At 45.8% G+C, this 26,641-nt stretch overlaps 3 protein-coding genes across 8 annotated transcripts in view; 2 read left to right on the top strand and 1 right to left on the bottom strand.

The window, feature by feature from the left end:
• Nucleotides 1-844: 844 nt before the first annotated feature.
• On the top strand, nt 845-11,014 carry slc15a2 (solute carrier family 15 member 2). The gene is made up of 23 exons (XM_027024387.2): nt 845-1,121; nt 1,728-1,771; nt 2,022-2,109; nt 3,001-3,142; nt 3,260-3,352; nt 3,445-3,544; nt 3,645-3,735; nt 3,869-3,946; nt 4,894-4,976; nt 5,062-5,145; nt 5,252-5,341; nt 5,620-5,664; nt 5,875-5,910; nt 6,129-6,217; nt 6,888-6,969; nt 7,082-7,207; nt 7,476-7,640; nt 8,662-8,708; nt 8,973-9,080; nt 9,459-9,555; nt 9,936-10,079; nt 10,151-10,255; nt 10,334-11,014. The coding sequence occupies exons 1-23, from the start codon at nt 1,106-1,108 to the stop codon at nt 10,520-10,522; spliced, it is 2,142 nt and encodes a 713-aa protein (XP_026880188.2). The 5' UTR covers nt 845-1,105; the 3' UTR covers nt 10,523-11,014.
• Nucleotides 11,015-11,102: 88 nt separating this feature from the next.
• hspbap1 (hspb associated protein 1) lies at nt 11,103-19,314 on the bottom strand. 5 transcript variants are annotated; one of them, XM_027024392.2, is made up of 8 exons: nt 19,059-19,314; nt 18,419-18,604; nt 17,391-17,575; nt 15,382-15,514; nt 14,850-15,021; nt 12,910-12,976; nt 12,309-12,419; nt 11,103-11,877 (listed from the first exon to the last, which is right to left on the bottom strand). In XM_027024392.2, the coding sequence occupies exons 2-8, from the start codon at nt 18,600-18,602 to the stop codon at nt 11,410-11,412; spliced, it is 1,320 nt and encodes a 439-aa protein (XP_026880193.2). In that variant the 5' UTR covers nt 18,603-18,604; nt 19,059-19,314; the 3' UTR covers nt 11,103-11,409. The 5 variants fall into 5 exon arrangements, with proteins under 5 accessions (XP_026880193.2, XP_026880189.2, XP_026880191.2 ...); XM_027024388.2 differs by having other exon boundaries at nt 12,910-12,993; nt 15,378-15,514; nt 19,059-19,311; XM_027024390.2 differs by having other exon boundaries at nt 12,910-12,993; nt 15,378-15,514; nt 19,185-19,311.
• Nucleotides 19,315-19,402: 88 nt separating this feature from the next.
• Nucleotides 19,403-26,641, top strand: part of slc49a4 (solute carrier family 49 member 4) — a 29,362-nt gene continuing 22,123 nt past the window's right edge. The window contains exons 1-3 of one of the 2 annotated variants that reach the window (XM_035523021.1): nt 19,403-19,608; nt 19,651-19,898; nt 25,067-25,160. In XM_035523021.1, coding sequence (XP_035378914.1) covers nt 19,541-19,608; nt 19,651-19,898; nt 25,067-25,160 — 410 coding nt within the window. In that variant the 5' untranslated portion in view covers nt 19,403-19,540. Of the gene's footprint in view, nt 19,899-25,066; nt 25,161-26,641 lie in introns of both variants that reach the window. The other variant, XM_035523020.1, reaches the window with a different exon arrangement.

The following is a 26,641-nucleotide window of genomic DNA, read 5'->3' as shown; positions in this document are numbered from 1 at the left end:
AGTCTCATGGAAGATGAGCATGGAGACCTTTCTGTGTCCTGGCGCCCAAATGGTGGAACCCAACTTCCACTGGCTGTCCGGACAGCAGAGTCAAACACAGACTCATCTGTCTGGAGTTTTAAATGATCAGTTATCCTGGAACTGTGGAAATGCTGAACTGTTGTTTGATATAGTACATAAATTAATTTTGCATCTACTAGGCGTCAACAGTGATCCCTGTATTTCTACAGTATTGTAGTTCATTGGTATGTGGGACACTTCTAGGCCCCAGCAGTGATCCCTGTATTTCTACAGTATTGTAGTTCATTGGTATGTGGGACACTTCTAGGCCCCAGCAGTGATCCCTGTATTTCTACAGTATTGTAGTTCATTGGTATGTGGGACACTTCTAGGCCCCAGCAGTGATCCCTGTATTTCTACAGTATTGTAGTTCATTGGTATGTGGGACACTTCTAGGCCCCAGCAGTGATCCCTGTATTTCTACACTATTGTAGTTCATTGGTATGTGGGACTCTAACCTACTGTACTGTACTAGGATGTGTTCTATGAGTAGATGGCAAAGTACTTTCGTGAGTCGTTCTGGATAAGAGCGTCTTCAAAACGCCGAAAATGTAAATGTGTCTCATCACCACTTATCCTGTGCGATGCAAATGTTTATGGAAATGATTGTCTCATTGTTATTTTTAATTTACTTTAGTTGCACACGGTCTGTTTGATTTTACGTTGAAGTAACAAAGTTTTAAAGCAACAACTGTTCATGGGAATGTTTAGCATTTACGGGTCCACAGAAAGAGCGCGCGCGCACGCGCGCGCCCGAGAGGGCTGTTTTCGTCCGCGCATCTGATTTCACGTGAGCTTCTGGGTTCGCCTCGGCGCGTGTCACCCGTTCGGTTACTGGTTCCCGACAAGATAGTGGACGAGTCAGTTCGAGGTAATCGTTGTGTCGTCCAAGAGTGGAACATTAACCACAGAAAGCGGAAGAAAAAAAAACAAACCACACACACATACCAAACCCCAGGACCACAAGAAGCGCGCTCGAGCTCGGAGCCGCACACTCTGGAGCGGGACTTGGCGCGTGTCGGAGGAGTGCGCAGCGCGTGAAGGCATGGGGGACGCCACGGGTAAGGGACTGCGCCGCGCGCGAGGAACACGGGCGTCCAGCGTTTGGAGGGAGCACGCGCGTGCTAATCTCTCCGCCGTGTCGTGTCGTGCCGTTCCGACGAAGACTGCGCGTCGGTCGTGCTTCTGCGTTCGCAGTTGTAGAAGTAGCAGCGACGCTTCCCACTTTGTTTGGAGAAGGCCGTCTGCTTGAAAATGCCTTTTTCCTCCTCGGGCTTTAGCGACGTTTACACTCCGCGTCGTTCACTTTGCAGTGGCCCGAGCTCCTAAACGGCATCCTCCAGCGTGCGACACCCTGGGCCGGGCCGTGTCTCGCGGACTCAAACAGTCTTTTATCGTGGTTTTTGTAGATTTGGTGAGTGAGAAATGCTAAAAAATCGAACATCAAACCTTCCTCTGACTCTGCAGGAGGTCATCTAATAAACCAACAAGCAAGCCTTTCATGTAGCACATAGATGGTCCTAAATGGTCCCCTCCATACCTGTTTTAATATGACATAACAGACCAGAGGAGAGATACGAGCGTTGGGTTGTTGTCTGTTAACTACACCGTTAACTTAATGCCTTTAAAAAAGACCTAATGTGGTGTTTTTGGTTGTTATTCCTTAGAAAACAAAGAGAGGACCCACCTCACCAGAGCGAAGCGCTCACCGGTAAGATGCTCTTCTCACACAGCACGATCACTGCAGTGTGCAGAAACTCCACATCACTCAGACTGGTTCTTATGGGTTCATTCACCATGACCCTGTGTCACGAAGTCGGGGAACTGGATACCCTCGCCTTGCATATGGGTTTTATTAAGTGTTGGAAAAGCCCCCTAATAACATAAAGGTAAACACTTGCTGTATGTTGACGCCGAAGGAGACTCTGTCAGTTGACTTTTTAAAAACATTTTTCTTACAGAAAATATGTGGGACCAACTACCCAGTTAGCATCGGCTTCATTGTGGTCAATGAATTCTGTGAGAGGTTCTCCTATTATGGAATGAAAGGTAATAAAACAGTATAAACCTTACTAATATGCTGAAATGAACTTTACTAATACCTCCAGAGTGTCAGTCATGCTAGTGAACTTTACTAATACCTGCAGAGTCAGTAATGCTAGTGAACTTTACTAATACCTCCAGTGTCAGTAATACTAGTGAACTTTACTAATACCTCCAGAGTGTCAGTAATGGTAGTAAACCTTACTAACGCCTCCAGTGTCAGTCATGCTAGTGAACTTTACTAACACCTCCAGAGTGTCAGTAATGGTAGTAAACCTTACTAACGCCTCCAGTGTCAGTCATGCTAGTGAACTTTACTAACACCTCCAGAGTGTCAGTAATGCTAGTGAACTTTACTAATACCTCCAGAGTGTCAGTAATGCTAGTGAACTTTACTAATACCTCCAGAGTGTCAGTAATGCTAGTGAGCAGTGACTATAGTTTTGTCTAGTGGTCTTTCAAAAAGAGAGGATTCTGGCATTGTGCCCACTGCCACTTGCTCTGGTCAATTGGCGTGATCACATTCAGTATTATTAAATATAAGTTTTATAATCTTTGGCTTGTATTATGTCTGCCTAGCCCCTTAATGCCATAATAATATTTGCCATATTTTAAAAAATATAAATTTCCAGTGCAAACAGGACAATAACCAGGATAAAGAAGTTTAGTAGACATCATAAATGTGACTTACCTCACCTAGAATAATTAACCTGGCTGAATGTATATAACATTAATCAAACCCTTCCTTCTCCTTTTGACAATACACATTCCATAGGAGAGTATTCCATGCAAAAGCATGAGGAAGGATCTGGAATGGGGATATGGTTGTAATCTCATGAGCGCTGTGGTATTGTTTGTTTGTTTGTTTGTTTGTTTGGGGTGTTTTCCTCCATAAAGCGGTGCTCACTCTCTACTTCATTAACTACCTGCAATGGAACAATAACCTGTCCACTGCTGTGTACCACGCCTTCTCCAGCCTGTGTTACTTCACCCCTCTACTGGGGGCCCTGATAGCGGACTCGTGGCTGGGGAAATTCAGGTAAGCTCCAGCGCAGTAGCAGGACGCAGGACGCAGCCGTCAGCCAGCTCACCCCACAGGGGATGTATGGGCTCCGAAAGGGTTGTCAGAATGTCGGTCTTTCTGTTGTGTTCACAGAACCATCATCTATCTTTCCGTTGTGTATGTCATCGGTCATGTGGTAAAGTCTGTCGGAGCTATTCCGGATGTAGGCGACAACACGTTACACATGTAAGCATTCAGTGTGTGTGAGTGAACTGAGCTTGTGCGTCATGTGGCGTCACGTGTGCTGGGTTGACGATGCGTTTGGTGCTTTGGTGCAGAACTCTCTCCATGCTTGGCCTGGGCCTCATCGCGTTCGGGACCGGGGGCATTAAACCCTGCGTGGCAGCCTTCGGGGGAGACCAGTTCGAGGAGGAGCATGTGAGATTGTCACAACGCAGCTAGTCGTCAGCATGGACACTTCCTGAAATGCTCTCCTGGTTGTAATCAGTCACGTTCGTGGCCTTTTTGTCTTCTTCAGACTGAGGAGAGGACAAAATTCTTCTCAATCTTCTACATGTCGATCAATGCAGGAAGCGTTTTGTCGACCATCATCACACCCATTCTGAGAAGTAAGCCCCACCGCGATAAACTTTTAGTTCCTCTTCAAAACGATGATGATGGTGATGATGGCTTTTCTTGCTAATGCACAGTTCCAGTGTAAATGACCTGTGGTTAGCTGAACCGTGAGCGTCCCGTTAACAGGTGACGTTCAGTGTTTCGGGGGAGACTGCTACGCTCTGGCGTTCGGGGTTCCCGCTGCCCTCATGCTCGTTGCTCTTGGTAAGTACGTCAGCAGTGCCATGCGCTGCTCAACGTACCCCCCCCCCCCCCCAACTCGGAGAAGGAGACATACCTGGACAGTCCGCACTGCTGAGCTGTAATTACACACCTGCAGGGCTGAAGTGCCTTTAGTCAGCACTCTGCATGGGTCATTGTCCTCTTTTTGAACTCCATATAAACTCTGGAACCACAGTAAACTCATAAAGCACAGGCATATTGCTTCTCCAGGATCTCAAGGTTGGGCAGTTTTACCTCATTTGAAACATTAAGATCTAAGGTGTGGTCCCTTCCAGTTTAGTTGCTCTTCCAGAGACCAGGTATGGTCTCTTCCAGTTTGTTTTTCACTGAAACCAGGTTTGTTCTCCTCGCATACACCCTGGGCGTCTCGGCTATCGGCCACTTTTTCCTGTAGATGCGATGATGCTGATGTACTCAAGTGCAGTGACTGGATTGATTATACTGGCATCTCACATGAGCAGATTGGTTTTGATCAAAGTCAGAAGTGCTAGATATTGTCAGTGTTCAAAGCTTTTGCTTTGTACATATGTTTGTGAGCATAATATGCAGGGAGTAACTGCACGTGAATATGAAACGTGAACGTTGGGGGGGGGGGGGGGGACATTTACCCTGTTGTGCACAAAGATATTTAGGCTAAAAAGCTAGTTCAGCTATTCCTTGCAGACTAAATACAAAATATAATTTCCATTCCAATATTGTAGCTGAATTTTTGTGACCAAAAAATTGTACCGAGGATAATATTCTTGTTAAACTACAGTGATGACCAAGCTACGTGTAGAAACGTATCTGTATGTGCGTATGCAAAACCTGCACCCCATGCACTGTGGAGTAGTAGCAGGCCATTCCTGGCCGAGGGCTAAGGGTCACTGCCTAACAGGTGCTTGACCCTGAGTTGTAAGCCATTCTCAAGACCGTTCTTGTTTGTCCAGTGGTTTTCATTGCTGGCAGCGGAATGTATAAAAAGAATCCACGTGAGGGGAACGTCCTGGTGAACGTCTGCAGGTGTATCGGGGTAAGAAACCTCCTCGCACACGTTTGGCTCACGCGAAGCGAAGCAAGTTGCGTTGATCACTGTTCTGTTTCTTGGCTTTGACCAGTTTGCTATACACAATCGATGGTGGAGCCCCAGGAACAGCCCCAGGCGTGAGCACTGGCTAGACTGGGCCCAGGAGAAGTACCCGGTACCAGCGCACGCACTTTTAGATTGTTGCGACCTGCAGGTGGTCGAGGCGGTGTGTTCTAAACGCGCGGTGCTTTGTGTTTTTGTGTCGTCCTCGTTCCTTCCAGAAACAGCTCATTCAGGAGATCAAGATGGTTCTGAGGGTTCTGGCCCTGTACATCCCGCTGCCCATGTTCTGGGCTCTCTTCGACCAACAGGTAGACGTCTCGATCTCCCACCTCATAAAAACCACGCCCCCTTGTAGCAGCCGTTTAATTCGGTTTCGGGGTTAACCTGTCAGCAGCGGTGATGCAGCACAGACCAAGTCTTCTGTAAACCTCCATCTTTAGCGGTATTCCAGTGTTCCAAGACACAGTGGTGATGATGGTCAGGACAAAATGGCGGGATTGCGTGGACCTGTCTGATAATGGCAGAGCGGTGCGTTTTTTTTTCTGTAGTGCCATGACCAGTTCCTTCTCATTGTGTTTGGTGTCAGGGCTCCCGATGGACTCTTCAGGCCACTCGGATGAACATGGATTTTGTAAGTCCTCTGACGTTTTTTGGGAGCGCACGTTTTCACAGCAAGGGTGGTGATGTGATGTGTATAGTAAATACGTCACGCACGCGTAATTGTGAACTTGCATGGCGGTGGGAGATTCCATATCACTTCTTGTTTTAGTATTTGCATTTCAGTTTAAACTCCTAAGTAAAATTTTGTTCAAATCCATGAGTTAATGTTTTGTTTTAACAGGGCGGCTCATTTGTAATCAAGCCAGACCAAATGCAGGTACGAGCTACACATGCTCACAAACCTCAGCAGTTTTGTTACACAACTATAGCTCAGTGACATCTACCTTTTTATGACTGACGTTACTAAGAAATTATCAGGAAACTTGAGCAACAAAATTTCAGTCATTGCTTTTATAAGCAATATGTTTTTATGGTTTTCACATTGTGACAATCATTTGGGCCATTTGTGTGTCTTGGTTTCCTTTCCCTGTTAAGATGCTGAATGCTTTGATGATTCTGTTGTTCATCCCTGTCTTTGACATGGGCGTCTACCCCCTCGTCAGCCTCTGTCGGGTCAAGCTCACGTAAGCGAAGTCACTTAATCGAGTTTAAAATCTATTTGCAGTACAGGGATTCCAGCTTTTTATTGTCCGACTGCACAAAAGATTGTGCTGGTTATTTCCAGGTGTGTGTATTATCTGAAAATCTCTGGTGTATTAGCCAGGGGAGTCAACATTCTACCAACACTTTGTTTAAATGATTAGGAAAGTTATTGACCTTTTAATTTTGCACAGAAATACTAAAGATGCTACATTGATGACCACACTTCTGGACCTCATGAACTGCTTAAAATACTCATTTCTATATATAAAAGTGAATTATTGCAGTGACCCAGTTTGTGTAGCGATTCAGCGCACAGTGCGAATCTGACAGAGCTCAGGTATGTTGAGTTTTGAGTAACTGCTGTTCAACAAACAGTTATTCAAAACTATAAGTACGGCTCGGTGGCTAAACAGTATCCACTGTATTTATGACCCCTAGAAAATGTATTGTCGGCTGTCGACCGACTTTGCAAGTGCGCGTGGATGTGTTTTGCGTTATGTATTATTGCATACAAGCTCTGCATATAAATGCTTTTTGCTATTTTTATGTGCATGTGCAAAGCTAAAGGAAGAGTGCATAAAAAGGTCACGTGTTGCGCCAGGACCCGGTTCCTGGCGCGAGGTGATGGGCCTGTGTCTTGTCTTTGTGCAGACCTCTGAGGAAGATGACTGCAGGGATGGTCTTGGCTGCACTTGCGTTCGCCGCTGCTACCGTCGTGGAACTCAATGTCATCGTATGCCAAACATCTAAACTCTTCCAACACAGCGCGGCATTATTCACGAGACGTAATGGTTGCTGTAGCAATTCTCGGTACTAAGTGTCCTCCTTTTATTTTTTTGACCCAGAAAACTGTTGTGCAACCTCCTCAAGCCCAAGAGTGCCTCATGCAAGTACTTAACCTTGCCGACGGAGACGTCTCCGTACGAATTCCAGGACACAGCATTTTTGCCGAGCCAATAAAATCATACGAGGTGCTACAAATGGCTCTAAATGCTATTATTTCTTATTTATTCATCTATTTTAATAGATTTTTGCTCTTTTAATGTTTTCTCGGTTTCCTCATTCCTGTAATGTTTAACAAAACACTACTAAGTAAACAACCCAACAAGCAAGTTCCTGTATTTATGTACCGTTTTTAGTCTGTGTTAGTTTTATTTGGTCATTCAGAAAAGAACTGAAGAGGTTGCATAAGAGCTGCTTCTTTCGTTAACAAGTCTCCAAATGTCTTTGTGCCTCCAGGACCCTTTGGGCTATACAAGTCTTCCACTTAACGACAGTCACCGGCTCTTCCAAATCGCTGTCACTCACCACGGAATGGATTACAGCTGTGACCTGAACTTGACTGAGCACACGGCCTATAGCCTGGTTATACACAGCGACAGTCCCGGGATTACATGCAAACTGGTGAGCTGAAAGATTCCTCGTGCCCCTTTAAAATCTGCATAACCCACACGACTACATCTGAACATTTTAACAGGCTTCCAAGTGCATTAAATCTATGGGCCCTTTCTGAAGCGTGTATAGCCTGTCGCTGTCTGGAGCGCTAGACCTGATGGCGTTTCCACACTACACACATCCATGTGAACGTGGCACCACACGCCAAACTCTGCTGAGTTTTTTGACCAAATATTGGACAACCATGTCTGTTTCTGGTGCAGCGTCTAAAGACCGACACACACACGTCATGAGCTACATGATACTAAAGTGTGCATGTTATGACAGAAAATAAATATAAGCATTTATTAAACAGAAGTTGTCTTCTAGTCGAACTCGATCGCCTGTTTAATTGGAGGCTTGTATGTACATAGACCCAGGCCAGTGCACTCCTTGCTGTGTGTGTGTGTGTAAGGAGAGGATGAGAGAATTGTTAACCTCAAACCTGATGCTTCATTGCATCACGCAAATGCAGAAGACACACATGCACTTGTATTTTTATTTTCTCACGTTACACACTTCTGCGAGTAATTCGGCGAGGAAATCAGTTCGGCCGTGACCGATTGTATCCAGCGTGCTCGTTAGCCCCAGCTCGATGTCCCTACTCGCACTGTAGTGTTCTCACAGAAGGAAATAAATACACACCAAAGTGCATCTACCCCTAAATCTGGAGGGTAATTCGGGCCATGCCGTAGTACCACGTAGCCAAAAGGTGCTCAGACTGCTCAAGACACCCGAGTTGGACTAAGACTCTCTGATAACTACTGTCTCCACCTGACTGGTTGTGGCGTGACTGAGTACGAGAATGTGTCGCGCCAAAGCAGTAGTCATCAGAGAGTCTTAGTCCAACTCGGGTGTCTTGAGCAGTCGGAGCACTGACGACGTTTGTTATCACTGGATCACTTTGTCCACTCCCTGCCCAACCTGCTATCTAGTTTTTGTTGAGTATTGTCACTGCAGCAAGTTGATAACGCGTGTCGCTAAAATCCAGGTGGAAGATCAGATAACCAAGTCGGAGCACGGAGAGGCATTCCTGAGGTAAGGACCTTATCTTGGGGATGAGGGACCTTTTTATCGTCCCTAAAATCTAAATGCGGAATAATTGCCACACTAACCAGAAAAGATTGATGTGTGTTTTTTTCCACCACACTGTCTGTAGTCACACTTTAACAGTGTGGTTAAACTTTCACTTTTTTTTATCAGTGAGATAATCTCAGATAGCTTGCACTTGCATGCACCACATTATGAAAACGAATTAAGGTGTGCGAATTAAGGTGTCCCTCCCCACCTTTCATTTTCCAGGTTTATTAATACCCGCTCAGAAAATTTCACCATAACTGTAGGTGGTGCAGCTTTCTATGTACCAAGCGCTTATGGGATTTCTTCAACCAAAGCTGTCGAAAGAGGCCAGTGAGTGTTTTATACACACACCTACAGTTCCGATGACAGTCATGAGACACTTTTATGTTCTAACACCTTTCATAGACCCACAGCTGCCTTACGTGAGTAGCATAAAGGCACAGATATCAACTTGTGTATGTGTGTCTATACAGACAACCTTTACTGACACACAGACAATCAAATTCAGTCAGGAGCCACAAAAGGAAACCATGCCAGCTAACCCAGAGCGAACATGACCATCATGGGCCTCGTATAACAGGCAGTCTGGATATTTTCTCCTTTCATTCTGTGCAGAAGAGGGAGTGATTCTTTCTGAATGCTCTCCAGATACTCAGACTAAATGTTGCTTTGCCTCCTTTCGCCTTGCACGGATACTTTTCTTTGCAGATATACAAGTGTAGACAGCATTTCAGACTCCAAACAGTATAATATTGATCTGGGACTTCTAGACTTCGGGGCTTCGTACACAGTCATTCTCCAGCAGGTAAATTCTATTGTCCTTCATGGTTAAGGTGTTACTGCACACTCAATGTTACATTAAGGTCGCTGTGCGTTAGGTTTAAATTTAAGAAACATTTGCTGTTCAAAGAATGTCACAGGCCAGTTATGGTAACCGTGTCTTTGGCAGTTGCAGTTATAACACAGACAGCATTAAAGGACACAGCTCATAAGCTCGATAGTCCTGGAAACGGTACTGAATTCCCCACCTGTTCTAAATTCAGCATTTTCAAGCGCTTATTGGTCATAATATTCACTGGCACCGTGTCCCAGTCACGTACGAAGGCTCAGGCCCAGTGTGTCCGCTGCCATGCTGGGTAGGGGAGACAGGCTCGGGTTCACTGCCAGCCTCTTGCTGTCGTACAGGACCCAGATAACCTCGCACTCAAGAAGATGGAGGACGTCCAAGCCAACGACGTCCACATCGCCTGGCAGATTCCCCAGTACGTTCTCCTTACGGCAGGAGAGGTCATGTTCTCCATTACTGGCCTGGAGTTCTCCTACTCGCAGGTGGGCAGACAGACTCGCTTTGGGTTGTGTCCAGCTAGCTTCCCGCGCTGACCCGACTGCGCTTCCCCTAGGCTCCGGTCAGCATGAAGTCAGTGCTGCAGGCGGGATGGCTGATGACCGTGGCCTTCGGCAACGTCATCGTCCTGATCGTGGCAGAGGGAGCCGGCCTGGAGCAGGTAAGCAGCGTCGTTTAGACGTGCGACGCTCCGGCGCTCGCGCCGTGCTCAGAGTCACGCTGCGTTTGTCGTCTGCAGTGGATGGAGTTCCTGCTGTTCGCGGCACTGCTGATCGCCGTGAGCGGCATCTTCTCCATCATGGCCTACTTCTACACCTACGTGGACCCCGGGCGCCTCGGCAACGAGGACGCGGGCAACGTGGATGTCCTCAAGAAGGAAAAAGAGAGCATTTGCAAGAGCGATACGCCAAAGAGTACCAGGATATAGCAAAACCATTTCCGACGCTTTTGATGGCATCCCCTCTGGATAACTCAGATGCATATACACAAATTCATAGCAAAGTTAATTCTGTCAGTCAGACGCCATTCAAACAGTCCGGGTCGGTCGGATGACTGTGGATAACTGTTCAGTCATTCCGAGACTCTTGTGAGATCCTTAGTTGATCTCTGCTACCCAGGGATTTTATCATAGCGTCTGCTTCAGACAGAAGCTGATAGGATAATAACTGTACATTAACTATGAAAAACTTTATTACATTTTATGGATGTATATTTTGAATAACTTTAGAAATCTAAATATATACACATACATCATTTGATACTGCTATTTTTACAATGATTATATTACATCATTGTAAATAATGTCGCTTGCCCTCTGATGTAAATGACTGCAGTCAGTCTATCCTGACAGCAGTTGCGTTTCAATTAATATTACTGTTCCTTTCTGTAATGCACAATAAAATTCATATATAAAATGTAACTTTCTCCAGCCTGGTTAGTTTGACGTTTTTACGCCTCATGTTGTCATGGTTCCCAGCAGGTGTGGCATTGTAGGTTGGCGGCACTCCATCCGCGGCGCTGGGTACAATTCTGCACCTCTTAGCATCGCTACACATGCAGAATGGCGCAGGACGTCTCGTTATGGCCGAGCAGAGCGCTGAGCTCAGCACGGATAGAGGAGGGAATCTACGCACCAACTCCAGTCTCCCACCCCATCCTGAACTGCTCAGAAGCAACCCGGACCGTTCAGATTCCAATCGGCCTGTTCCATGCGCAAGACGCCTATCAGCAACGAAACGGACAAAGTGAGACGAGCGTGGTTTCTTTTTCTGAGAGCTGGTAGGCTTTATTAGTCAAGACACTTTAATCGACAGTTCATGTGGTGCAAAAAGGCAAGATATCTGCGCCAAGCTCCCTTTGCCTGTCCAACATAAGCTGCGTAACCAGGGCAACGACGTCAGGATGCAGCAGACAGTCCAGCACGTCGTCGGTGGAGACGCAGCCCTGCTCCTCGCCGCCCCTGCCGTGTTCCGCTGCAGGCTTCGTTCCACTGTGAGGGAAACGGGAACGTTTGTCTTTGGACACAGGAGCCTCTATGGGGTCCGAGGCCGTGACTTTCCAAGGCGGGTCGGCGTCGCGCGTGACCGGAATGAGGTGAGGCCCAAAGGGAGGCGGGTCGGAAGGCTCCAGCTGAGCACCCAGGCCCTTCGCATGGCCGCCGGAGTCCCGCTTGCGGGCGGCTGGGTCAGCCCGTGCTTCCGCAGACGTGCCCTGATGCTCCGCACAGGCCCTCACGGCCAGGTTCAGGTACCGCATGTTCTGGTCGTGCGACGTGACCTCTTCCTTCAACACAAACCAGACACAATCGTCAGATTTCCTCTGGGTAATTATAGCCACTTACTACAACTCTAAAGGGATCATTTTCTTAAAAAAAAAAAAAAACGCAGATCTTAGGTCAGCGCGCTGTGCTGTGCAGCGTGACGGTCTCCAACATCGCTCGTACTCTGCGGTCCCAGCCTTAAGGCTATTGTCCATGCACAGAGCTGAACCTTCAGGTTCCTTGTCGTGAACAGGTTATGCCCTTTGCCGTCACCACGGAAACCAAACAAAAATAACCAAAGGCCATCTGCAGGATGTCAGGTGATGAGCTCAACAACAAAAAAAAAGCTATTCCTAAAAAAATTTAAATGAAGAGGTCCAAAAAAGCGCAGAAAGGACACTCACTGACGTCTTTTCCTGCGCAGACCGTCGTGATCTAATGTTGGTGTAAATACCTCGGTAGGGTTGAGCCAGTTGTCCTCGTTGTCGATGCTAGGAGTGGTCTTCAGTGCACTGATGATGACCTTGGACAGAGCCTCTCCTACCCTAGCCTCATCATCCGCTGCCTGCATGGGAACATGGCAGAGTGACCACCAGGGAATTCTGGGAGGATAAGCATGGCCGTTATTGACCCCTCTAAAAGGTCTGCGAGTTGCACAGGATTGACCAGCCGTTTGACCCTGGTGGAGCGCAGCAGACTGCGCTGGACATGATGGCCTGTATGCGTTATTCAACGGTAGTTTCAGAGGGGAACTGCAGTGTCCATCCTGAAACTCCTAAGTATCTGAAGACAGTGTCTCCATTTGTCACAGAGAGACACAGGCACTGTGGACAGAGCAGTCATGTGCCTCAAACCGGGACGGAAGGCCTAATCGAGGTGTTCATAGTGATGGGCAGGCACCTTTATCCAGAGTAACTCTCATATCCATCAATGTAAAGTGTGCGCTCTCTGGAAATCAAACCGTGACCTTAAATGTTGCAAACACCTTGATACAGCTGTCTATCAGGTGATGTAAACGATGCCAGCATATGAATTTCAAAGCATGTGTAACTTACCACCTCAATCCAAGAGTTCACGCTGACGGTTACCGGGTCAATGGACTCCACGTAGTGCCACCAGTGTCTAGGGACAAACAGCACCTAAACAGAGTGAAACAGATCCACACCAGAAAGGGGAAGCTCATGTCCAGAATTTGGAGACAGCAAATACAGCATCGCACAGGGTGCGCGCCACGTCCGCCAGAAGTGGGACATGACCAGAGGCAGGCTGGGATGAGTCCTTGCAGCATCTGCTGCGGGATGTCAACGGGTGTGGATTCAGTCACCCGTAGTTATTTGACAGAGCAGGTTAGAGCACTCCATCAGCTCTGCAGCTTTCTGGACTCGAGTGTGTTCGGGCAGGCAGAGAATACAAATGCAGAGTGCTTGCCACTCCTCTGCTCGCCACTAGGGGGCAGCGGTGTCCTGTCACGCCAATTCATGTATAACGTTTATTTTCACTGAATTGGACAGTGTCTAATCGATGTTTGGATGGCTCTGTAATGCTCATCCCTGCACTCTGTCAATTTTCCACGAACTGGGTTTTTAAACTATGGACATTACATTCTAAATCAGAAAACATACTTTGTTACTAGGAATAAGAAACCTCACCCTGCAACAGAGCAGATTAAATTAATTCTGCAATCATTCTGTGAAGCTATTCTGACAACAATGGAAAAAAAAAAAACGTTTGTCGTAGCCCACTCAACTCGCTGGGGAGAGCCTGACTGAACTTTCGAACTTTTCATACTAAGCCGGGTATGTGGGCACAGCCGTGGCGTACAAAAAACCCCTTCCGCCCTGCGAGCTTTGGCTGTGCGTCTGTGGAGCAGCCTTCAGCGGGGTGAGAATGGAAGCGTGTGTCTGCCGGCTTCATTAGTATGCTGGGGAAAGTGCGAGCGCTCCCGGAGAGCTCGGTCGCTGTGTTGGCCTACCACTAATTACCTCACCACCGTCTCGCCTCACAAAGAGTGCGAGCTCCACAGATGCTTACACACACACACACACACACACACGACTGTTTCATATCCAGTGAAGAAAAGGCAGCTGATCTTGTACATATTCCATCTTGTGTGTGCCAAGTTGGAATGCAAAACCCCCCCCCCAAAAAAACAAACCCTGCTTTGGTTTGTGGCGAGAAGGTCTCCTCGCTGACGTCGCACGGAGACGTGAAATCTTTGCTGCATTTGAACACATCTTGATAAACAACCTTGTTCCCGCACTTGTCTTGGCAAAGGAACACGGGTTAAAGGGGTACAAAAACAGAGGAGGAAAGGAACGTGTGCGAAACAAAGCCAAAAAAAAGACTGACATTTTATTTCTTTATTTTTTGCTCATGGCTGGGGGCCTGAGGGGGGGGGGGGGGGGGGGGGTTGTAGAGCAGAAACCTATCATCTCCAAACACGCCTAAACACAGTAGCGCATTTTTAACGCAACTAGTCACTCCACCAGGACATTCAGCTTACGCACGACCCCACAACTGTACGCAAGACACTCGGTGTGGGTTTCTACAGCGACTAGGACGCGAGGCACTACTTCAGACGGGCCGGACCTCCAGGAGCAGGCCTTCAGGGTTTAGAGGCAGCCCTGTGAATCGCTGTATGCTGATGTGAAGACGGTATGGAATCCAACTTCACTACACCCTGACGTCTCAGCAGGTGCGACAGGCGTGCACAAAAACCCAATTTGATTTGACAGTGCTGTATACAACGGCAGAAGACGAAGGGATCGCTGTTCGTCTGCTGTGTTTCCAGTTACTGTGTAAAACTCAAGGTCAGTTTTTCATTCACTGCAGCAAAACCATCTCACATTACACACACACCCACACCCACCACTAACTACATTATTAGCTAAAAAGGTGGGGCATCAGGTGATTACTACTGCAAACAGTCTTAGTTTGCCTGAACAACACTGTGACAAGCACTGTGTGATTTTACAGTAGAGCAGATGTTCTTTACCTGGCCTGGGTGCAGAGTGACACAGTGGGCCCTGGCTCGTCGAAAAGCCGGGAACCGGCCCAGATCAGGCTGGACCACGCTGACCCGACTGAACACGCTGGACTCCTCGTACGGTATACGCGTTGGGTAGAGGTGTTTAGCATCGTCAGGGGGGAAAAGATGCCACCGCTTCCTGAAAAAAGAAAGATAATTGTTGTTATTTATTAGTATGGAGCCAACCAATGGCAGCTTCCCTAGTGTAAGACTGAAGAGGTCTTACTGAACACAGCTCAGTCAGCAGCAGCGTTATGTCGTTCATAAACACCCAGCAGTGCATCTTCTCTGATGCACTATCCCTCTCATCTCAGACAGATGCGGTGTGTTTGGAAATGTAAAATGGTGGTGTTATAATGGAAGGATCGAGAAACCTCACTGGCAGTGCACACCAATCTCGCCTTAACCTGTGCCCTGAAGGCTTCTTCACAGCCCTGAAGGCTTTTCTGTGGGCTTTCTGAGGTGGGGTGTGGAGGAACAACCCGGTGCCATTACCTGCCTTGGACTTGGAAAACAAGATTGCAACCGTAGGAGTCCATGTGACATGGGGTGTTGGCACCGCCCGTGCCGATCCAGAGGGTGCTCTCCCGGCCATCCCGGCCTGGACAGCCGAAGTCCGACCACACCACATCCTGAAACAAGGGTCGACGTTCGTTTGGCTCATCGATTAGGCATTCAATCGACAAGAAGCATGTTTGTCATTATGTCATGAAATGGACAAATTCCACCCTTAAAAGAAAAGGCCCACGGTGCACGGCCACCTGTGTGTGTTGGCATTCATCATTTCGTCTGTAGCCCCATAACAGGGTGGATGTGACAAAAAGCAAGATGAAAAATGCCCATATTTACTCCCCTTCTGCATGTTTGAACTATCTGGGTTGCCAATCGGTCTTCTTTTGAATTAACGAAAAACAAAAAGGTGAGAAACTGCTCGGCAATGGTGCCCAGCAACCTGGACAAAGAAACGATATTCAGGAGAACGTATACCACAGACGGCTTTCAGCAACCTTTAAATGGCTCTATTCATCATCGGAGAAAGGCCCATGCCTGCCAGTCTCCCAGGGCTTGGCTTGGGCAGGCCTGCTGTCCAAGGACAGAGCACTGGCACGTCATGAGCATTTATTACCATTTATAAGTGAGAGAGAACACCAGAGCCACAAATTCAGGTCAAAGCAATCTTGGGTGAACCGTAGAGCAACTTTTTAAATGGTACCGTTCACAGCCTGAATGTGTCAGAGTCAGACGCCATCCACAGCTGGGAAAACGGACCGTGTGATTTATTGCTCCGTTTCTCTGTGTTTCCAGAAATCACAGAAATGGAGCTATAGTTGGTTTAAGGACATGTGATTTCAGGGAACGTCATACGGTAATCATTAAAGATGAGGACACAAAAAGTCAATGTTGATCACCACGTGAAAAATCATTCCAATCACAGACCACAGTGGGCATGAGCCAGAGAGACATAGTCTGGGGGAAAACCCTGCTTGTTCCTGCTGCTGATAAAAATATCCTCCAAACTTCACTCATACACGTCTTCTGGACCAGTGATCAGGACAAGAAATATGCATTTGGAAAATCAGGTATGGACTAGAATACTGTGCAGTCTGTTTTTGCACACATGGGCACCGATATTGGAATTTAAAAAATTGATCACCATCTGCCAGCACTTTAATTTTTAGAACAATCTCATTTTTCCTGCCTAAATGTGATCCAAGTCTTTATTTTCTAAGCTTAGAAATAGAACATTTGGAAACTAAACCTCACTATTAATATAACTAGAGAGAAAGAACTGGTTGTTGTTACTGGTAAGCCTGGTTTCCCATTAGATGATGATCCTCAGTGGACAACAGACTGCAAGAGATCACAGTAGATTTCTCCATGAGGAACTTTTACATCTGATTAAATACTGATAGCAAGTCGTATAATTTGGACACGGAGCATGAAAGCCAAAGTGAAGTGGCGTATGGCATCTGACTCCAGACTGTAAGACACGGCACAAGACCGCACCACAGACCCAGAGCTTCGGTTTTTCCAACTTACATTTGTGAGGTAGAAATGAAAGGATTTGATGGTGTTAATTTCTTTTAGAATGCCTTTCAAAAACATTTTTTCATACGAACACAGAATGAGTGCAATTTGGCATTCAGTGAATACTCACATAAGGTGCTTAAGTGAGAATGATGAAGACAGGCAAATAATTTAGTCTGGCAGTACAAAGAATGACTATTGATTTCAGGAGAAACGTGCACACATCCCACTCTTCTAATACTGGGCTTGCAAATGTAACTGCTTGGCCAATATCGATCTCTATGAATGCAGCATAATTGTATTTTTGTTATTAAAACGGTGGCGTCCGCCAACTATAAATCTCTGCAGTTGCGCAGGACAGTGCGATGCAAATAAAAAATGGGTAGTAAGAAACTTTCTGGCAGCTCATAAGATGTGGCTGATTGGCACAGAACACAGAAACAGAGGGCAACGTTGAATGTAGTTATAGCAAGTGGTTACCTTAAACATGGTGGGCATTTCCTGAAAGAACACGGCGACATACTTGTAGTCCGCGTAAGCCCAGTGCTCTGAAAGGGGGAAGTTGGCAAACAGGCCTACAGAGGAGTCCCTGCATCCGCCGGTCCAGCGAAGAAACTCGGCAAGGGTTGCGTCAATATACGAGCACTCTGTCTCAAAGAGAGGACCTGGCAAAGAAAGACAAAGACGTGGAACCAAGAGCTAAAAGCTGAGGGAGAGACCGCAAACTGCCATCGATGGGGCCTCAGAGGCCATTTCAAGGGAGTGACTGCTCATTCTGGACTAAATGTAATACTTATCGATTCAGAAGCACGTTTGAAGAACGCCCTCATCTCTACAACCTGAAAAATCAAACGTAGCTTGTAATAACGAGGTTTTTTTCCCCCCTCCCCATCTTCTGCTTCATTCCCTTTGTAAGCGTTTTTTTTCCTTCTTCTATTTTTCAGTCAAATCGAGAAAACGGTTTGGTCCGCTCTCCTTCATGTTCCAGCAATACATCAGTTCTCGTGCTGGATCGGCAGTGATGAAGTGTGTTAAATCACACTTTCTGACATACGGGGTGTCTGTTGTCAGGAACAGTGGAGAAACAGGCTTGGCAGTCCTATTAAACCAAGCTCTCGGAATCTCGAATCTCAGTTTCTGCCTTTATGCTTACAACAAAAGTCATTTTAAAAGGTTTTCTCTACTAAGGTGAGCACTGTGATAAGTTTTTAATTACTCTCGTAATAGGACATGTAGAGCAAAGTTGTTTTGTTCATACTAATGTTACACTAAACAACATGGATTATATAAGCACTGTGCCATTTTGTGCTAAGCAGTGAAAACTGTACAAATAGTACCCAAACACCAACAATGTTTAGCCACTTTTGCAAACCCAAGAGAAAATTGGCATTTTCAGTTTTAATCTTATCTCACTGAGAATGCCATTTTCAGAGTTTGTATGCACCACACAAAAGACATTCATTTGCGGAGAGGTCTCCCTCCAGAGGACGAGCGGTGACTACACTCACCCTTCTCCCTGCGCCGTGGTCCGAGGCGAAAACACGTGGACTTCTCTCCCACACAGCGTGCCAGCCGGTCCAGAGTCCAGCCGCTGGCTGGCCAGTCGTCGGTCATGCCCAGAAACACTGCTGGAGTGCGCAGAGAGCGCAGGATCCGCTGCGACTGCTCCGGGCTAAAGGGCTTAGTGGCCATATCTGCACAGGTCACACGGAGGAGATACATTCACACAAACGTTTCCAGAGCCGGTCGCATTTTCACTCTGCTTTCTTGGCGGTACCTCTTACAGATATTAGCATACGTTTCCTCATGGATCGACAGCTGGATTCAGTATTATTTTAACGGTTGATTAGTAAAGTATAAAACACAAAGTCTTTGTCAAACGTTGAGTGGTTTCTCTTCCGTGCTGCTCTGTATGCAGCTGGCCCTAGTTTCACATCTTCAGGTAGCTGTAGCCTTATAATTAGAAAACTTTACACATGTCACTAGATAATAGCCAACTCTATATGCGTTATTGATACATTATCTGAGATTAAGCTAGCTTTAAGCAATGGAATTGAAAAATCTGCAGATTAAAGACGGTTAAACAATCGTTTTGAGATGAATAACTAACTAGCTAGTTAGCTATCGCTAACTTTTAGTGAGACGTACATTTCAAAAGGATTTCGTTAATGTCAACTGTTGTTATTTTCCATTTGTAGGTGGTCTGTCTTTATAAAAGCATTTAAATTGCATGGCGTGCAAAAGCCAACTAAAACAAAACAAAACACCACAAACCCTCACAGTTGGTTTTAGACTCCCACAAAAGAAACCTGAGTGTCGTTAAGCCTCGTAAACAAACGGATGAAGCACAAACACGGCCATTCCGGCTCTAGCAACCTCGACATCGACGCTCTGATAAAGGACGCTCGAATCCAACATGGCGGACAGCGTGTTTCAGTTTCAAACATGACATCATTTCCCTTCATAACCAACGCATGCGCAGTAAAGTTTTGTGACAAATTGACGGCGGTTGTTTTTGTTTGGGGAATCGACCGACGAAGAGGTGTTTGTATGGTTGTTTTTTTTAATTATTGTTTAACGTACGAGACTTTCAGAAATACACCCAACCAACGTAACACCGAGTCGGTTCAATGGGTGCCGTGGAAAGCACCGAGGGGGAGAGAGAACCGCTGCTTGCTCCAAGCCAACCGGAGGCAAGGGAGCAGCCCGGGAGCAGCAGGGAGCAGCCCGGGAGCAGCAGGGAGCAGCCCGGGAGCAGCAGGGAGCAGCCCGGGAGCAGCAGGGTGTTTGGGAGGAGATGGGTCGTCCTCGCCTTGTTCTCTACGCTCGGATTCCTGCAAGGCATGGTGTGGAACACCTGGGGCCCGATACAGAACTCCGCCAAACACGCGTTCGGGTTCACGTCAAAAGACGTCGCAGTTTTGGTTATCTGGGGACCCGTGGGGTACATCCCGTGGCTTCTTTTTGTGTGGCTGATGGATAAGAAGGGTGAGTTGGTTTTGGTCTAGATATCATTGTTCTCGTGATTCAGTTGGTGGTTTAATGAACCGTTTAATTCAACGACTAAATGTAATTCAAAGAATAAATGAACAGCATTCGTTTTTGAACACTGAGTAGTACCTTTGGGACAACCTGATTTGGTTAGCTGTCAAAATCAAAACTGGATACAGTAGTCACATCTTAGGTTATTCTAATATTTAAATAGTCAGATCTTTCAGGACATTTACATTGCATTTACATTTTCAGTATTTGGCAGACGTTTTTATCCACATAGTTTATTTATATATATATATATATATATATATATATATATATATATATATATATATATATATATATATATATAAATTATATATTAGTGGTACCATAAGTAAACATTGTTTTGCCCTGCTCAGAATGAACCGAAAGCACGTGACTCTTCAGCATCTTAGCCTCTCGTTGCTTTCAACAACTACTTACTCGAATAAACACGCTCCTTTAATTAAAATACAGACTGCGCCTATTACCTTCAGTCACGCTGTACTGCATCATTAGCGATATCAGGGAAACACAATGCTAAATGTAGGTTGGTGGAGTAGTGGTGAAATGGATGGTGCTAAGTCGGCACGTTGACTGAGCTACGCTAATTTTGGAGGGCCGCCTTCTTCCAAAAAATGAGGCTGTCATGGGTACTCAGTGGGGCATATGTCTCCAGGTTTTTCTAATCTTTATACAGAAGTTCAAATAGTGGAAATGCATTCTTTGTTAAAACACGTGATAACCGTAATGTAACCGTGGCACCTGACATTGGATTGTTGCCAAACCTATGCTTGCAGTCACATGGTAGTTTACCAACAGTCATCAGGTGATCCTTCTGAGATGACAGACACTAGCATAAAAATGACTGAGTGTTATAAAGAACCTCAAACGAGAATCTTTAAGAAATTTGAATGGCATGTTGTGGTAGAATTATGCAATCAAAAGGGTTTAATTCCTCTTTGGGCTTCCCATTTGCACATACAGATTTGTGACGTAATTTGTATGTCAAAATGGCCTTGAAAAGACACAGATACTGCAGTTCAGAGCTGTCAGGTCTCCTCACTCCCATTAAAACAAGTAAGTAAGTGACTGAATAAATAAAATGAATGAACCTCTGTGATGTACTGTGGTGCATCCAGGGGGAGTAGCAGGGATTTGGGGCCCCATGAAAAGATGTAACTTTGGGCCCAGTGGAAAAAAAAAAAAAAAATTCAAAAATTTTTTTAGGGGCCCTGCCATTTACAGACCCTTAGACTGGAGACACACTGACCCAACGGTCAGCTGTTGGAGGGCGTCAGGCTGTTGGAAGGCATCGGTGACCAGCAGTCACTCATATGCAGTGTTGTGCGTTGTGCACTGTTGGCCCTAGGAGGTTCTCGTTAGTGCCATCGTGGGTGATTGCCCAAGTTTAATTGACATCAGATATTGGCTCTGAAGGAGTTTTCTGATTGGCTGTTCAGTCCAAATTTTATTTAAATGGGGACCATATAGACATAAACTGCTAAGTTTTTTTTGTTTTGTGACTAGATCTGCTAAGGCAGTGTGCTAGACTAACATTATATTTGGCTGCACAGAAAGTGGCAGCTAACCCTCTAGAGAACAGGTGCAACAGTTCAAGCTTGCCCTTCATTACTTTCTTTCAGAGTACATTTACATTTATAGCATTTAGCTGACACTTTTATCCAAAGCGAGTTACAATTATGGAAGGAAGGAGTTCAAGAAGAGGGGAGAGTCAGAACTCAGTATGCTCATTATAAGAACTCAGTATGCTCATTATAAGAACTCAGTATACTCATAAGTACTCAGTATATTCATAAGAATGGGGTATACTCATTATAAGAACTCAGTATTTTCATAAGAAATCAGTATACTCATTATAACTCAGTATATTCATTATAAACTCAGTATTTTCATAAGAAATTGGTATACTCATTAGAACTCAGTATACTCGTTATAAGAACTCAGTATATGCATAAGAACTCAATATGCTCATGATAAGAACTCAGTATATTCATAAGAACTCAGCATACTCATTATAAGAACTCAGTATGTTCATGATAAGAACTCAGCATACTCATTATAAGAACTTAGTATATGCATAAGAACTCAGTATGTTCATTATAATAATTCAGTATACTCATTATAAGATGCCTGCATCTTTGCGAAGAAGTTTTCTTTTGAGTTATTGTCTTTCGCACAGGCGCAGAACACGTGTGCGTGGCAGTCATCAGCTATACGGCGGGCAACAGTGAGCTGATGGAATGCGGTCATCAGTCGCTCCCAGTTGGTGTTGGTTCTTCAGTGTCAGTTTAGCGTGTCCCCAGCCTTAGAATAACCCTACTCCCCATTAAGCACCCCTGGATGTGTCTGTGGGGTATGTGCATATTTAATCTGGCTCAGGTCAGATTAAAACCCATCACAGAAGGAAAAGGTACCGGCTGTTCCGAGTTTCACCCTCGTAGACCAAATTTCTGGAATCGCTCTTGCGTAACAAAACGAGTAGATCCCATGTCTGCTGAAGAGGCAGACCAGGATTGAGAGGATTGCTTTTACCATTGTTCTCAAATGCTCAAAGAAATCTCACCATATAGGCTGCTTGTTGCTGAACGCAGGGATTATAGAAGGGTGTTCAGTGCTCTGTTAATGGTTACGTGCATGTTTTGGTGTGCTTGCAAGAGAAAGCGGGAGAGAGGACCACTACAAATGGTTATGAAGGGCTGAGATGAGAGATTCCACGTTTGGGGGCGGCTGTAGAGCCTGGGGTCTGCTTTTCTATCCTTTCGTTTCCTTGTCTTGTTTTCTGCCCACTTTTTCTCCCCTCCTCTGTTATTTTACCCACCGCCTTTCGAACGCACGCTTTCTTCGGTTCACGTACTTGCGGTCAAGACTTTTATAATCAGCCTAGAGCTCACTGTGGCAAAGATAACCACGGGAAGCCGATTCTGTAGCTGTAGACTGGCTGTGCAATGTGGCTCACAATAAACTGGACAGAGCTGCAGGAATATGGCAGAAGTCATCGCTGGGTTTAATGCCTTGAGCAACATTCTCATTGCGTGTTAATTACAGTTCACTGTGCATTTCCCCTAAACCACTCCAAACAAACTCCCGTGACCTACATTTTGACTTAACTACTGACTAGTCAGAGCATCTGACATGCACTCGGTGCTCTTATACTGCGAGCGCTGAAAATTCTTGCCCCTGACAATATATGTTTTGGGAATGTGCCGTTTATTACTGCATATACTCTGTACAGTTACAACATACGCTAGAGTGACAAAGGTTTGTGTACACTGGAGCAGTGGAAACGTTCTCTGAAGTGATGAATCATGTTTCGTGTTCTGTCAGACTGACAGATGAATCTGGGTTTGACAGATAGCAGGAAAATGCTACCTACTGGAATGCATATCGCCGGCAGGAAGTTATAATGGAGAAAGGATCATGGCTATTTTTCAGGGTTTGGGTCCGGCCTCTTACTTCTAGCGAAAGGTAATGTTATTGCTATGACATTGGGCAAAATTAATTTATTCTCCAGCATGCTTGTGCCCCTGCGCAAAAAGTGAGGCCCATAAAGACGTAGTTTGACGAGTGTGATCTAGAGGAATTCAACTTGCCCAGAACCAAGAACTGCACACCCCATTAAATGCCCCTTACCTTCAACCCCATTTGAGATGGGGTTTCAAACACCTTTGAGATTAATTAGAACATCGACTGTAAGCCAGGCCTTCTTGTACAAAATCTTGCAATCTTGCAAAAGACTCTTACTGAGTCTTTTGACTGAAATGGCACATGCTCCCACAATCATCCTCCAAAATCTCATGGAACTCATGCCAGGAGAGCGGAGACTGTTACAGCCACAAAGGGGAGAGGGGTGAATCAAAAGGATTGTGGTTTTGGAATGGATGCTCAAGAAGCCTTGGTTGTCAGGCGTCCATATACATTTGCCACATACGCACCGTCCCACTTCTACGAAGCATGCGTTCCTCATGGCCTTCCAGAACCGGCTGTCGTCCTCCCGCAATGATGACATTTTTAATTAAAATTCAATTAATAATGAGAGTTCGATGAAACATTGACCTGGAGGCGTTCATGACCTCAGAGCTTAAGGACATTGTCCGTTATAGAGGATGAGTACTGATTAGGATTCCGTGTGCAGATCACCTTCCTCTGTCAGTGCCTGCAAATCGAGTTCCTCAGTTCTCACACAGCTGTAAATTGGGTGTGACTCGACTACAGATTTTGTCTCGGAGAGCGTTGAGCACCTAAAGTGTCGGCCGCGTGCGTCAGGCGGCCTCCACGGTTTTCCTGAGGCTGGCTTTCGTTAGCGTTGCGGCGTACGGGATTTCACCACTTCTGACAGAAGTAAAACAGCCAGAAAGGGAAGATTAATCTTCAGGCTTTGCCGAAATGACGGTCATGTGAATTTCAATGGGAAGTGACCTGACATGCGGAGGTGGAACTGACAGACAGTTCAGTCTGCTCAAGATTTAAACATTCCACTACAGTAGGTTCCCGTCACCGAGGCCTGCGCTCATTCACAGCGGTGGTTAGGCTATCTCAAGGACACGCGGGGACACTCACAGATTGAATCCGGCGCCTTATTGATTGCGATCTACATACAGAAGCACGTCGCCACCCAAAGATCAGAGTTTACTGTGCCGTCCTGTCCCTGCCTGTAGCAAAATCATTCAGACACATTTTTCCAAATTCATCTCAAACTGCATCTTATGACCCCCAAGGAAATTTCTGATGCCACAGAAAGCCACCTCAGGCTACAGTAGCCAGTATTGCAGGAAGAAATCAGTTCTGGTTTCAGTATCCATCATGACCGAGGGTTGCAGACATCAGATACCCTCCCCAATACACAAATCCAGTGACGAGGCCTAATATCCAACACAGAAAACTGTGACACATCACTTTGATATCAGCTGCCTCGTTCTTATTGTCCATTTATAAGCAAATGCACGTCTATATGTAGCAGAATTATTAAAACGATTGCTCTTTCTCCTACAATCTATTCTACAATCGCGTTGTGTGTACTGAGGCTTTTTTTAATGATAGGTATGTGTTTATGAGAACGAATGAGTTTAACTGGTCTCCCCTCTGGTCTCCCTGCCGGTCTCTCCCGTGGGGTGCTCCAGGACTGCGCACCTCTCTGCTGCTTGCCGCCTTACTCATGGTGCTGGGCTCTACCCTGCGGAGCGTCCCGATCCCGGACCTGCAGCTGAGACGCTGGTAAGACTCCACTCCGATCCGCGCGGCACGCTCGTGCTGCGTTGCGCTCATAACGAAAACAGTTTGAGGAAAAAGGTCAGAGAGAGTTATAAATAAATAAATAAATAAATAAATAAATACATACAAATATATATATATATATATATATATATATATATATATATATATAAAATACACACACACACACACACACACACACACACACGATGTGTGTGTGTGTGTGTGTGTGTGTGTGTGTGTGTGTGTGATGAGATTTGTAGATCTTTGTCACATCGTGGGTCAGTGAAACGTCCAAGAGCCATACACATCCTGCAAGCGTAGGTCGATACAGTGCAACGCGATATCCTTGTAAGAGTGCGGGCACAGTCCATGTGAAGCCAGCGAAACACGATTTTCATAGATATTGCTTTTCTAAATCTTTGATAGGTGTGGGGTTAGGGGGGCGGGTGTAGGTGTGGAGCTTGTGGTGACTGGAATATTTATCCTTGCGATGACTCGGTTGCAGCCGCGTGCCTCTGTAAAACTGCATAATTGCATATGTAACTAGTTTGTGGCATTAACATCTAGATACACTCGCTACTTCTGCCCCTTCAGCATGTGTGAGGTTGTGACCGCAGGTATGTGGCAAAGCAGATCCTCGGGTTGGGGACGAATCTCACTACAGCAGGTCCCAGTGAACTGGACACCGTAAAACACCTCACGAGAGTGAGGTTCTGGTGCATCAATTCTGGACCCACCACCGCCTGAATAGCCTTTTCCACCCGGAAAGGAAGATGCCGTTTCTCATGTTTTTAGAACGCGATGGTTGAACGGGCTTACAAGGACTGTCAACCTTCTGGAGTTTGCACCTACTGTCACGAAACTGAGCCAGAACCATGTACCGGCACGTTCCTTGTTCCTCGTATCACAGGTTGGATGCCTAGCGCGGATGTGCTGCTTAACATCACTGTTTTCCTTGAAAGAAATATTTTCTACTTTGTCTTTAGTCATCTGTCTTCTGTCCTGCCCCATCGTCCTTTAACTACAGTTTAAATCAGCACAAAAGGAGAAGCAACCTTTAAAATGCCTTGCTTAGCAAACATAACAGCTGAAAAATAAATTATTAAAAAAAAAACATTCTTCATGAGCATTACAGTCCAAGGGGGGGGGGGGAACTCCTTTTTTTCCTCAGAGAAGTTGCTCGTCTGGTCCTGGCAAGGTTATCTGAACGACTTTATGAAGTAATTTCATTAGACTTGCAATTGTTAATCTGCCATATACTTTTTTTTTTTTTTTTATTACCTTTCATAATGAGCTCATTTCAGACGGCATAAAGCTACATTTTAGGATATCAGTTGAGGCACAACCGTGTTTTCTTAATTAGATATATGGGAATGTTGATTGAATTATTCAGCATGTGATTTCAAACTGACACAGCGGCAGACCAGAAGAATGACTGAATTTCCTGTGTGTGAGGTTGATCACGCTCTCTGTGACAGGGT

This window comes from Electrophorus electricus, chromosome 25 (assembly GCF_013358815.1).
Source record: "Electrophorus electricus isolate fEleEle1 chromosome 25, fEleEle1.pri, whole genome shotgun sequence".
NCBI classification, from domain to species: Eukaryota; Metazoa; Chordata; class Actinopteri; order Gymnotiformes; family Gymnotidae; genus Electrophorus; species Electrophorus electricus.
Note: the sequence above shows the minus strand (reverse complement) of the source record. Positions and strands in the feature narration are given on the sequence as shown.